The 12,043-nt window shown below is 36.1% G+C and overlaps 2 protein-coding genes across 5 annotated transcripts in view; one reads left to right on the top strand and one right to left on the bottom strand.

Annotated features, from left to right (window-relative positions):
* The window catches only part of LOC124298713 (lysophosphatidylcholine acyltransferase), a 114,952-nt gene that overhangs the window by 54,058 nt on the left and 48,851 nt on the right, over positions 1-12,043 (bottom strand). For all 3 annotated transcript variants that reach the window (XM_046751085.1, XM_046751086.1, XM_046751087.1), the window contains exon 2: positions 9,294-9,439. In XM_046751085.1, coding sequence (XP_046607041.1) covers positions 9,294-9,439 — 146 coding nt within the window. The remainder of the gene's footprint in view (positions 1-9,293; positions 9,440-12,043) is intronic.
* On the top strand, positions 5,638-11,741 carry LOC124298716 (uncharacterized). Of its 2 annotated transcripts, none has more exons than XM_046751097.1 (3): positions 5,638-5,799; positions 11,180-11,397; positions 11,480-11,741. In XM_046751097.1, exons 1-3 carry the CDS (start codon positions 5,648-5,650, stop codon positions 11,560-11,562), a joined length of 453 nt encoding a protein of 150 aa, XP_046607053.1. In that variant the 5' UTR covers positions 5,638-5,647; the 3' UTR covers positions 11,563-11,741. The 2 variants fall into 2 exon arrangements, with proteins under 2 accessions (XP_046607053.1, XP_046607054.1); XM_046751098.1 differs by lacking the exon at positions 5,638-5,799 and adding an exon at positions 10,351-11,083.

Raw genomic sequence — 12,043 nt, 5'->3', positions numbered from 1 at the left:
TTGCTTAATTTGGTCGGAGTAGCGCTAAACCGTATTTTTATTTGATTAAATTATGTAGTAAATGTATTACATTTGTAAATTTACTATACATTTGCTATAACGGTATTTGGAATTTACTAAACATTCAGCTGAATTCACGTGATAAATGTACAAAGAAATTCGATTACAGTCTGTTAAAATTGAAAATATATTGTAGCAAAGGGAATTAATCTGCATCTACATTCATTTCACTCCGCGATTTTGAATATCTCATAACTAGGCTCGCAAATATCGCATGCGGTAACCCATTAACGCTCACGCGGACGTAAACGGACACTCGCAAAAAAAAAGTATCTATTCACGTCAAAAAAGGCTGAAAATGCTGTACTCGGGGTAAGATTGTCCGCTCTTTCCGAATTGGACATTATTTTTGAGCTACAATCCCCCTGGGGGGATGGGGGGGTGGGTGAAAACAGGGGTTGAAGGGGTGAAATTCGCGAAAATAAAAAGTCAGCGAACAAAAGCATTTAAAAGGGTCAGAATTGCTGTCAAAAATGGGTAGTCATACCCTACAGAGGGTAAATTTTATGTTTTCAGCACTCCTGGCGAGTTCTGAACCCCTCCCCCCCCACCCCCGGGGGTGGAAATGGGGCAGTCTGGGGATGAAAATTGGACGATCACATAGGAAGGGTTCCAGACGGTGTAAAATAGTACTCGGGGGTTTTCGGGGTCGCTGATTCCGTTCCCGGGTTCAATTTTCACTCATGCACCCCCTCGGGGGGAAAATGGGGGAAGCTGGGGGTGAAATTGACCAATAACAAAGAATGGGGTTTTGGTTGTGGAAAATGGTATCCAGGGGGTTTTGGGGTCGCTGATTCCATTCTTGAGAACAGTTTCCACTTGTGCACACATCTGACGGTGAAAATTCGGGAGGCTAGGGACGAGAATCATGCTCATTCACACAGATGGGTGCACAAGTGGAAACTGACCTCAAGAATGGAATCAGCGACCCTAATAACCCCTGGATACCATTTTCCACAACCAAAACCCCATCCTTCATAATTGGTTAATTTCCACCAGCTGCCCCCATTTTCACCCCCAGGGGGGTGCATGAGTGAAAACTGACCCCGGAAACGGAATCAGCGACCTCGTAAACCCCCGAATGCTATTTTGCACCGTCTAGAACCCTTCCTATGTGATCGTCCAATTTTCACCCCCAGACTGCCCCATTTCCACCACCGGAGGGGAGGGGTTCAGAACTCGCCAGGAGTGCTGAAAACATAAAATTTACCCTCTGTAGGGTATGACTACCCATTTTTGACAGCAATTCTGGCCCTTTTGAATGCTTTTGTTCGCTGACTTTTTATTTTCGCGATTTTCACCCCTTCAACCCCTGTTTTCACCCCCCCCCCCCCCCCCCCCCAGGGGGGTTGTAGCTCAAAACTAATGTCAAATTCGGAAAGAGTGGACAATTTTACCCCGAGTACAGCATTATCAGCATTTTTTGACATGAATAGATACTTTTTTTTTGCGAGTGTCCGTTTACGTCTGCGTGAGCGTTAATAGGATTCCGTAGTCAGATTTCGAATTTCCCCAACCTCAGCTCTAAAATCACCCCGAAGAATTTTAGTCTTACTAAATAGTATGTCATACGTACTGTATTTAAAAAGCTTCTCAACAGTTTTTGAAAAATCCGAAATTTTCTTGTGACTCTACTCAAGTTGTACATGTATAAATTTTATACAAAATACTTAACAATATCAGATTTCAGCAAAGCCCACAGAATTACCATGTTAATTTTGGAATAAATATTAGAATTCTTAATTTCAGATAATTACACGGTAAATTTACTGACTATCTAACAATTTACTAAATTTGGATGTTAAACTCTCATGTAAATTTATTAAAAATTGCATTGTGAGTACGAATTCTGAAACTATGATCTTATTGCTGAGTTTCAGTGACTGTGTTATCTGTCGATTGTATTATCAATCAAACAAAGTCATGGTTTTCCCACAAAGTAGTTTGGCGTAGCTGGTAGGATGTCTGACTAGTAATCCGAATATTGGGAGCGAACGGGATCCGAGCCCCGGTTAGGAGAAAATAATACGCTAGGTTTTCTAATTCATCTGAAATGCTTTTCAATCGATCGTAGCTACTGACAAATTGTTGACATACTGTTTGTGCTCACAGAGAATTGTTATATTAATTATACAGCCGTTTTACATCTATTATTTTCTTCATCTATTAAATTTATAATCCATAATATTGTCAAAATAATACCTTGATTTATTGAAATTACGGCTCCAATACTTAGTAAATTTACGGTAATCTTACAATAAATTCTACAGTTTACAAAGAATACTTAAACAAAATAAAGTAAATTTACTTTTCCATTACAATTTTAGTAGATTTCCAACAAATATTTTTGACAGCGTATGTATGTTATAATAGAATAATGTATATTATCATACAAAAACTTTTTATTTTAGTTTATGATTTAACACTGTCACATTATACAATCTTTAATGTGTTATAATAATTAAACTGAAACATCATTTGATTTGTTTCAATCACGTACAGATTAATCATCCGTAAACCGATATTATTGAAAGAGCAAAGAAGCTTGAAAAATGAATCGTCGTTAGGAACAAGATATATTTGTATTCATTTATTTTTTTAAGGCATTCAATCTTTCTAAGGTTCAAATTATTGTACACCTGTGTTGAAGTCTATTCTAGTTACAAAAAAAAGGTATCAGAACACAGAAATTACGAACCAGAGGTTTGAAAGCCGTATAACTCAGGTCAATTAAGTTAAATTTTACTGAATCAATATCCTCCTAAAAAGCCTAATAATTAACAACTGCGCAGAGAGATCGGAATAGTATTTGTTGCAGTTTCAAGTTTTTTAATTGAAAATGTATATCGTTTATCCATGGTGAACTGATAATATAATTATAGTTGGCAAAACCCATTTTCCCATTAATAAATTTTGCACAGTTCTTCCAAAATTAGTATTCTCTTGAGCTTTTGGATGGAAAGAATAAAAACACAAACATACGTATTGTGTCGAATCGATACGGAGTTGGATATAATAAATTCACACTCCATTAAAAAATACAAACGTCATATTGAAAATATTTTCGCGTGGTCTACAGAGAAATCAATGGTAAAAAAGGTGAGCTATTGCATAGTCAAAATGAAATTAACGATATTTTGCGGAATATTTACAGGTCAGACGAGTAAGAATAACTACCGTCTGATAAAGACGATGTTTAAAAATGATAGGAAAGTATATAAACTATATTTGTAATAATTCTTATCAAATGGCATCTTTTACCCGACATAACTGATTCCTCATTCGAACTTTGCTCATTTGAATTAGACCCAATCCGAATTGATATGGGTAACCGAGGTTCAACTTACTGCAACCATGATATATAAATCGACTCATCTCATATTTTTGTAATTAAGACTGCACAACTACACGGATTTAATCCCTCTGTGTAATTATTCATGATTGTGGGCATGGCATGTTTAATTAAAATTCAAAGTTTGTTAATTTTTCTTACGAATTACCAAGTTGCCATCTTGACCGGATGCGACTCGATTGACTGAGGTAGCTACTCCTCGATTCACATCTTTGCATTATAATTTGAATGTTCACTACTTAGAACCTAATATATTCAATAAAATCTACCGTTACGTGTATACATATATAGTTTATATTACGATATTTTTTCCAACAGAATATGCATAAAATGAAAATGTTATGGGATGGACCTGGGTCATCATTTTAATCATCGATACAACAGTGATATTTCAATGGCCCCTAATAAAATTCACTCAAATTCAGAGAGATTGATCATAAAAAACTTAACTTTGGTGTGACGATTATAAGCTAAGTAACCCAACAAACCCCGATGATAAAACAATTATCTTCTATGCTTGTACACAGGAGGTAACTGTTTTATCATCGGGGTTCGAGGAGTTACTTAGATCATAAGCGTCACGCCAGAGCTAGGTCTTTCATAATCAGACTCTCTAAAGATAAGTGAGTTTTATTACGGCCATCGATTTCGACGCTGCGAATGGGTATATCTCCCCAAAAAATCCGTCATAAAGAATCTAGAATTTTCTACCAGAGCTGTGTGTGCGCGGGAAGGGGGTTCTTCGATTATCTAGTGAATAATTCCACTAAAGCTAGCTATTCGGTTCTTCTAAACAAATATTGTCCTTGGTAGGAGTATTTTGTTCAGTAACTAAAGTGCGTGGCCAAGAACATCGTCGTCAAGAAGCCTTGCGTAAGCCTGATTGTGTGATACTTGAGTTGTACAAGGTTAGAGTATGAAATATGTCAATTCACGGCTTAATAATTCAGATGTTTTGCTGTCCTAGTTCATTCAGTACAGTACTATCCGACTTTGTACACCACCCGTTTAGCCTCTGTAAATATTTGTATATCAGTGCAAATAGCACAGCAGTTAAATCTCTACGATTGTTTCGCAATTTTTGCTCTGACATGTCTACGAAAACATATTCGATTCGGCCGCCACGTGAATTAACCATATTTGCATTATTTCAGTTTTCACGTAGCCGCTGCTAAGGTCATGCAATACTCCTACCCTTACTGACTGAGCAGACTCAACCGTCTTCTTTTTATATTAAATAAACAAGAGTTCCTTGGTTGGCCGTGCGCCCAGCTGATCGTGAGAGCATCTTTAATTTTACAACATTTTTTTTTAATTACACACAATTTTCGGAATATGAGTAGCTTTCCTGAATTCCGCTACAAAAGAGCGATGCACCGTCGAAATTCTAACCCGTACCGTTCGTTTGTTCATTTAATATAGGGAGAAAAAGGGTGAGGTTGCTCGGTCGGTAAGGGTAGGACTACTACATGACCTTAAAGTTCGCTGCATAACTGATTTTCATTACCTGAATATCTGATTATCTCAGTGTATCGTGAGTGTATCTACTACAAGATACTAAGGATTTGGTTTTTCAGACAATTCTCACGCCTGCAATTATTGGAAACATACAGTTACAATATTGGAAATTATTATTGTTTATGATACAGACTCCATGCGGAATTATAGGGTATACTACGGTTAGTAAAAAAAGCGTGTTACGAAAATTGGTCCAAATTTGAACATTTGAGAAAACATCCACCGACGTGTAAGTATACCTATCAACATTCATGGCTATAGTTAATTTGAGGCGTCAAGCGATTAAGTCTGCGCGATATATACTGAAAGAAAATAAATATATAAAAAAGGTCTTGACGTGTTACTATGCAGTTACGTATGTGGCTAATTTGGAACTTCAAGCGATTAGGTCTGTGCGATACATGTTGAAAGAAAATAAAGTAAGTAAAAAGGCCTTGTTACGAACAGAATTGTAGCTACTCGTATCTCTCACGTATCCGCTTGGTTATTATATTCGCTTCTGTACTTCTTTGTATAGAATAATGTAGGAATGCGGCTGGCACAAACTGACACTTACTAATTGTGTTAAGAAGTCTTATGCAATATCCTGATCATTAGCATGTTCGGAAATAGTGTTATGTTATTCGAGCTGCATCGACGGTCTACTTCTGTATCATTTACGTCATGCATAATATTCGCATGCTCATAATTCTTGCAGACGTTGCTAATTCAGGTGCGATGGACAAATTACTTTGTAGATTCATTTTCATTGGTGGAATTTTTTGCAACACAAAATGTTCCTTAAATGTGTGTTACGTTCAATTTAGAAAGGATCTTGACGACGATAAAGTCGTCATTGACATGAACGTCGTCAACGATATTGATATGAGGTACGACAAAATTATTTCATGATTAATGAAAAACTGACATTACCGAATAGCTATAACAGAGAAACGTGATTCGAATCACGAAAGACCAGTTTTTAAAGCTAAATTGTCTATTATAAATGATTTTATACTAACTTATGGAGTTTATGAAAATTTTCTCTGAGATATTAAGAGTGAAGTTCAGAAAGGTATTGCGATTCCATTTGGAGTAAAAAAATATTGTACCCCTCACTAAATGGGTATAGAAATCACAGCTTACGTATCACATGAATAACTATACGAATTGAATAAACTCTTTAGTCTTATTGGAAATATAAAATCAATTATCAAACATAATTGATATTAACAAATTTTTGCACGAAAAGTGAAACAGCAATGTTTCTTTTTTATTTTCTACGATAGTATGTTATACGGGTATTATTTTTTTTCATCGATCTATCGATACTACAAAATCTCATCTTATACGTTTACCTGTACATATATACATAAATATACAGACAGAAAAGCAAAATTCAATAGGCAAGCGGCTGTAAATACAAGCGACATAAAAATAGGTATTTACGTAGTGGAAAGTATAGTTTGAAAATTTCCCAAGTCCATAGATGAAGAAATGCAATTGTTGATGCGTTAAGGAGAGATGAGAAGGAGGAAAAACATCACGCGCTGGCCACATGTTAAACACTTGTATAAGCATAGATAATATAGAACCACTTTTGTTTTCTTTGCCAAACTTCTTCGAAGATGCATGTCATCCACGTCATTCGACTAATAAACATCATCATAGGCATTCATCAGCGAAAATCATCGGGGCATTTTTTTGAATCAGGTTAAAATACTCGAATACCTACTACAAGAAAGTGGTTCATTGAAATTTAAAATTTTATTAGTAAAAAGTTACTACGCTATTTTAAAATTTATGGATTTGCGATTAGGTAAATCAAAGACACAATTGCCCCTTGTATTTTGAAAATTGGTCCGTGGAAACGTCAAGTCTCTGACTTTTTCTTCAGATAAGCCTGACCCCAGTCACGACAAAAATTGATTGTAAACTGATTTCATACCGTGATTTCAAAATGACATGTTCTCGGATATTTCAGCGATAAAATCAATTACGACAGTAAAGAAAATTTTAAGCTCAAGATAAAAAATTTTGAAGGCTACGTTCTCATGTCTGTAAAATTAAAGATCAGATTGTCGATTTGATAAAGAGAAAAAAATATACAACTGAAATTCTCAACAGACGATTTTATTTAGAGATCCACCCTTGGAAGCTTATGTTGGCAAAATATATTATATTGTGTAGTGTAACACGGCTTCTTAGGATCCTTGGCCCTCGCAGGCTCCCACTTACCCGCCGAGTACTGGTTCCGAAAATTGAACGCGAGTTTTTAAATTTTTCCTTCAACGCGATTTATACATTCTAAATTCTGTGACGAATCAAAATACGACAAAAAAAATTATAAGGCCAGTGATTTTACCAAAAAGACATGCAAGACCGAAAGTATTTTTTCTATGATAAAGATGTTGGAATGTCTAGATGTGAATATTCTGTAAAGTCGTACCATACCACAAGGTAAAAATGTTCCACAAAAGTTATTTATGTAAACAATCTATCTTCATGCAAACTTCATCTTGTAATTTTATCATTCATTGATGAACAAACAAGAAAGTATTTTGTATGGCACTTTCAAGAAACCCAAAATATACGGATACGGAGCAAACAATACGGAACTAAGCTTCCTCAGGGATGCATCAGGCTTACAATCTGATTGAAATGAGATTGGAATAATTATAACTGTACAAAGACCCGATTATTGATAACCAATGAGATCATATTGTTGTATCATATGTGTTAATATCAAAAATGTTCTGTTTATTTGATTTTAATAAATATCGGTTGATTTTGTTGCTGAATGATTTTTCAAAACATCACAGTCGAATTTTTTCTTGACTCATTGGTTAATCACACATACATACGTAGTGCAAAATAATGATAAGCTGCCATTGATAAGGTTATGTTTAGTTGAAGAAAGACTTTTTGACATTATTGAAAATTGGTGATAAATCTTACGTACGATTTGCGAATTTGAAAATCTATTCCTAAATAGAATTACCCTGAATCCAATAAAATTGGCCAATCGTGAGCAATATGATATTGGCATAAAAAATGGAAGAATTATGAAATGATATTTGTAAAGTCATTAAGAACTTCAATTACTTCATTTAAATTTACGGTTTACGATTTGTGTCCCAGCTAAGGGGATAACCGACCCTCAACTATACTCGACAAATTGAGAGGACCATATTTTATTCACTTTTCTTGGGAAATGACAGGATTCATAATCGTGCTTTTTTGACTACGACAAAAGTGCAGAAAATTAGGGTGGTGTCCGAAATTCCGAAAGATTAGAACTCCAAACGATCAAATACCCAAAAATTTCAAAGCAAAATATACCCAATTCCGAAACATCATAATTCCGATGTACTAAGATCCGAAATTACAAAATGGCGAAAGTATTCCGAATGTCAGAGTTCCGGAAAGTGATTTAATACAAAAACTTTTTGGAACTTTACTGCATTAGAGTTCTGCTATTCACAGCTACGGTCGTTTAGAAATCTGTACGTTCTAAATTTTGAAAATTTAAGTATTCGGCTGTTGGAATTTTTTGCCATTGATATTGTTGGGGAACTGGGATATTGCACTCTACTTTTAGGGAATCGGCCAATTTCACTTCTTGCTGTTCCAGGGTTTTGAGGTTTCAGTTTCGCTTTTTAGAAGATCACATTTTGGGTATTTGGTCATTCGAAATATTGGACCTCTCCCTAAAATGATGAAAAATTTAGACATCTACTACATTCGGCAATGCAGTAAAATGCCACAGCCTCAATGTGAGTGAAAACTGGCTGGGAGTAAATTTATAGTGTTTCCTAAAATTTTCCAAACGTTCTGTAAAGACCGAATAAGCACAAATTGCAAATGTCATCATTTCTCAAAATTTGAAACGATTTCATTACTTGGTTGGTAAAAAGAGTGTAAGATACGATACGTTTACTCTGATAATTTTGGAAGAAATTTGAGGATCAACAAATTTCAACTCACAATCAGTCAATATCGGTTTCGTCTTTGGAAAGCTTTATTTTTCAATTCTAATAATTTGTTTTTTCTGAACTGTACGTCTATTGCAATCTCAAAAACTTGCCCAGAAGTATAATTGAAGGTCTTCCCTTCATTCGAGTACTGAAAATATTGGCAATTCGCACATGCACAATGCAATCTTCGTAGAAGGTAGCCTCGAAGAACAAGCAGCGCGTGTTACTACGTCTGCACGGAGATGATGGATAGCCATAATGAGTGTACGGTCATGCACGTGTGATTTCTTTCGAAGCCTGGCAAGGTTTAATAAGTATTTTCATGGAATATGTTGTATGCCTGAGTGTGAAGGGGTGATTTTCTATTATACATTTATGAGGGAATATGTTGTCTTAATTATTCTCACCGCCTCCATCCGGTTAGTGGTGCTCGACGGAGATCATCCTCGGTAAGTCCATGGAGTCCCAAGCAAGCGAGAAGCCAGGCCAATATGACGAGTGCCGTAATGGCCACTAGTCGAAAGGGTAAAACTGCAACCGTCAAGAATGCTGTCTGTAACAGAAGAAAAGCAAATTTACTCTTTTTATACGGTTTAATAATGGCCAGGTAATTTTTATCCTTGCATGACAATTTCACACTCATATTACAAGTATACATAAAAGTGGCTTGTCGGGCAGACTAGAACACCATACTTATCCATTTTTGGACATATTGAATCCGAATCCGGTGTCGGAATTGCTCAATCAGCCCCAGATTTAGAGTATGTCTGCCAGAAATTTTTTTTTGTCGACCTCGAACACTGAAAGATTTCACGATGCGCAGGTAGAGTGAAATACCCCATACTAGACTCCCTACAAAACAAAGGCTTGCCAATCAACGCTTTGGTTTGACTGGTTTCTCATTCTTCGTCAGTTAATGGCGGCGACGTGCGATATTCAAATAGTAAAAATGTTGAATATATAATACACAAATGACTTGTCATAGTCAACAGTATTTAGTACAGCAAATTGCAAGGTAATGTGTTTATTTATAGTTCTAAGACTAATGGAACGAATTTTCCACCGTGTGTTATAAAGTTGGCTACCTTCGAAAAATCAAACATAAACGTAAGCTTGTGTACATTACACTGATATATATATATATATATATTTCTGATGTTATATATATATACATATATTGGCCATATGGTTCGTGATATGTAATATATACAATTTATGGACAATAAGTGGAACATCACCCACCACCGGAGCTTCCAGACCTGTATACCGGAAGGAAAAAAAGCGGAGACATATCTCAGTGTTACAAAAGTGGGTTACATTCTGATTGGGAGTTTGTCGTTCCAATAGCGCCGCGTGCAGCGCTGGTTTAATTTCTTGCATTGAAAATTTAAATGCGCTACGTGCGCGTAAATTTTTTATTGTATCTGACTTGCTCAATAATTTACGTGAACGACGTACAGCCTTTTGCCATTGACGTAAGCGCTCCTTCTATGAGATAAATGGTAAAACAAGGCGTTCTCTGATTTCAAAAAATTTTGTGAGCTAGTTGTACAGTTAAGAGTTCTCGTGCTAAACATTGTTCAGGTTAATTGACACGTTGGTTTGGTTACATTACGTACCGTACAGAGTCTAAATACACTAACTTGTTTTTTGCCGTGAATTTTGTTTTCTAAATGCTCGTTAACGTATCCTGTCTGACACCCGGGCATAAAACAATGTGTACTCATTTTCCAGGAGGTAATATTAAAAGTGTGACGCACGTGTAGCGCGTTCCAATTTTCAATGCAACAGATGATATCGGCGCTGCGAGTGGTGCTATTGATACTACAAACCTCTGCTATCGAAAAGAGCAAGGAAGATGGGATAGAGAACCAGCCAACCGTACAGATTTTTAGCAGCGCCATCTGTTGAGCCAGGGAGGAACTACGTGATATATTTGAGAATCAAAAAATAACCAATATCACGTTGCATTCAGCCAAGCAGCGTCAGAACCTATTAAGTTGCTATTAACCTCTTTCGTGGCGGCGTTCCCACGGTGTGCCTAGTATTGTTCAACGCAAGTAGGAGTTCAACATAGTCGTGTATAAAACATACAACATTAGCGATTAATAATGCCGCGTAAGTGTGACGTGGTGAATTGCCGAAATCGTTTGGAGAAACACTTTCATTTCTTCACGCTGCCGAAGAACGAAGAGCAGTGTGTATATTCTCTCATTCGCGCATTTGAATAGTAACGTAGCGTATTCGAATTACTGGAATTTTGTGCTAGCTATGAAGACATCTATTTTTTCAGTGCCGCGGAATGGATAAGATTTTCAGGACGAGAGAAAACCATCAACCGGAAAGATTTTCGTATCTGCAGCAAACATTTTCCGCCAAACAAAATTTGGAAACTGAAACCTCGTCCTCTTTTGACCCGCGATGCTGTGCCATCATTGTACGGCCTAAAAAACGGATCGGCTTCGAAGTCGTCCAGCATCGAAGACAAAACTTCAGGACCGACTGTTGACAGTAATTTAACCATAGTTTTACCATTATACGTATCGCGTTTCTTCAAATGAATTCCCGGTGTTAACCTTTTATAAATTTACAGATTTGCCACAGGAAAATGAAGTGGTTCTTCAGAATTTGGTATGTGGCAGTAGTTTCGGTAAGATTGTAAAACAGCAGTATTAATAACTTCTAAAACAATCGTGAATTTTTAGAGCCATTGGAGGCTGCAATTTGTACATACAGACATCTATTCTCGTGTAGTTAAAAATATCTATTCAATCAGATCAAGTATTTAGCATTATAATGTACAGTATACGAAGCGAAGTACAAAAAAACAAAAAAAATATGAAAAATGACAAAGACTGTGTGGCTTAAAACATTAAATAATAATATTAAGTATTATTTACCCGAAAAATAAGATTATTGTGATATTTTACTAATAAATCTTTGTTGTATGCTACAGAAAAGGAAAAAAATAAAAACAAATGTATAGATACTTTTGTCACATGGCAAAAGTGGTTATCTTTTTATTTCATGCCAATGAATATTACCCTACTACAATAAATTAAAACCTCTATTGCAGCTTCTAACTTTTCTTAACCTCGAGGCATGACTGCTTAATTTGAAACTCATCATATTATGCGGAGGTACCTTAACGTTGGAG

This window comes from Neodiprion virginianus, chromosome 2 (genome assembly GCF_021901495.1).
Source record: "Neodiprion virginianus isolate iyNeoVirg1 chromosome 2, iyNeoVirg1.1, whole genome shotgun sequence".
Lineage (NCBI taxonomy): Eukaryota > Metazoa > Arthropoda > Insecta > Hymenoptera > Diprionidae > Neodiprion > Neodiprion virginianus.
Note: the sequence above shows the minus strand (reverse complement) of the source record. Positions and strands in the feature narration are given on the sequence as shown.

What these genes read in the sequence shown, in the direction of transcription:
- LOC124298716 (XM_046751097.1), top strand. Translation starts at nt 5,648, where the DNA reads ATGGACAAATTACTTTGTAGATTCATTTTCATTGGTGGAATTTTTTGC. An exon ending in GTCAACGATATTGATATGAG is followed by an intron (nt 5,800 to 11,179) that starts GTACGACAAAAT and finishes CTATTTTTTCAG; the next exon opens with TGCCGCGGAATGGATAAGAT. An exon ending in TTCAGGACCGACTGTTGACA is followed by an intron (nt 11,398 to 11,479) that starts GTAATTTAACCA and finishes ATAAATTTACAG; the next exon opens with ATTTGCCACAGGAAAATGAA.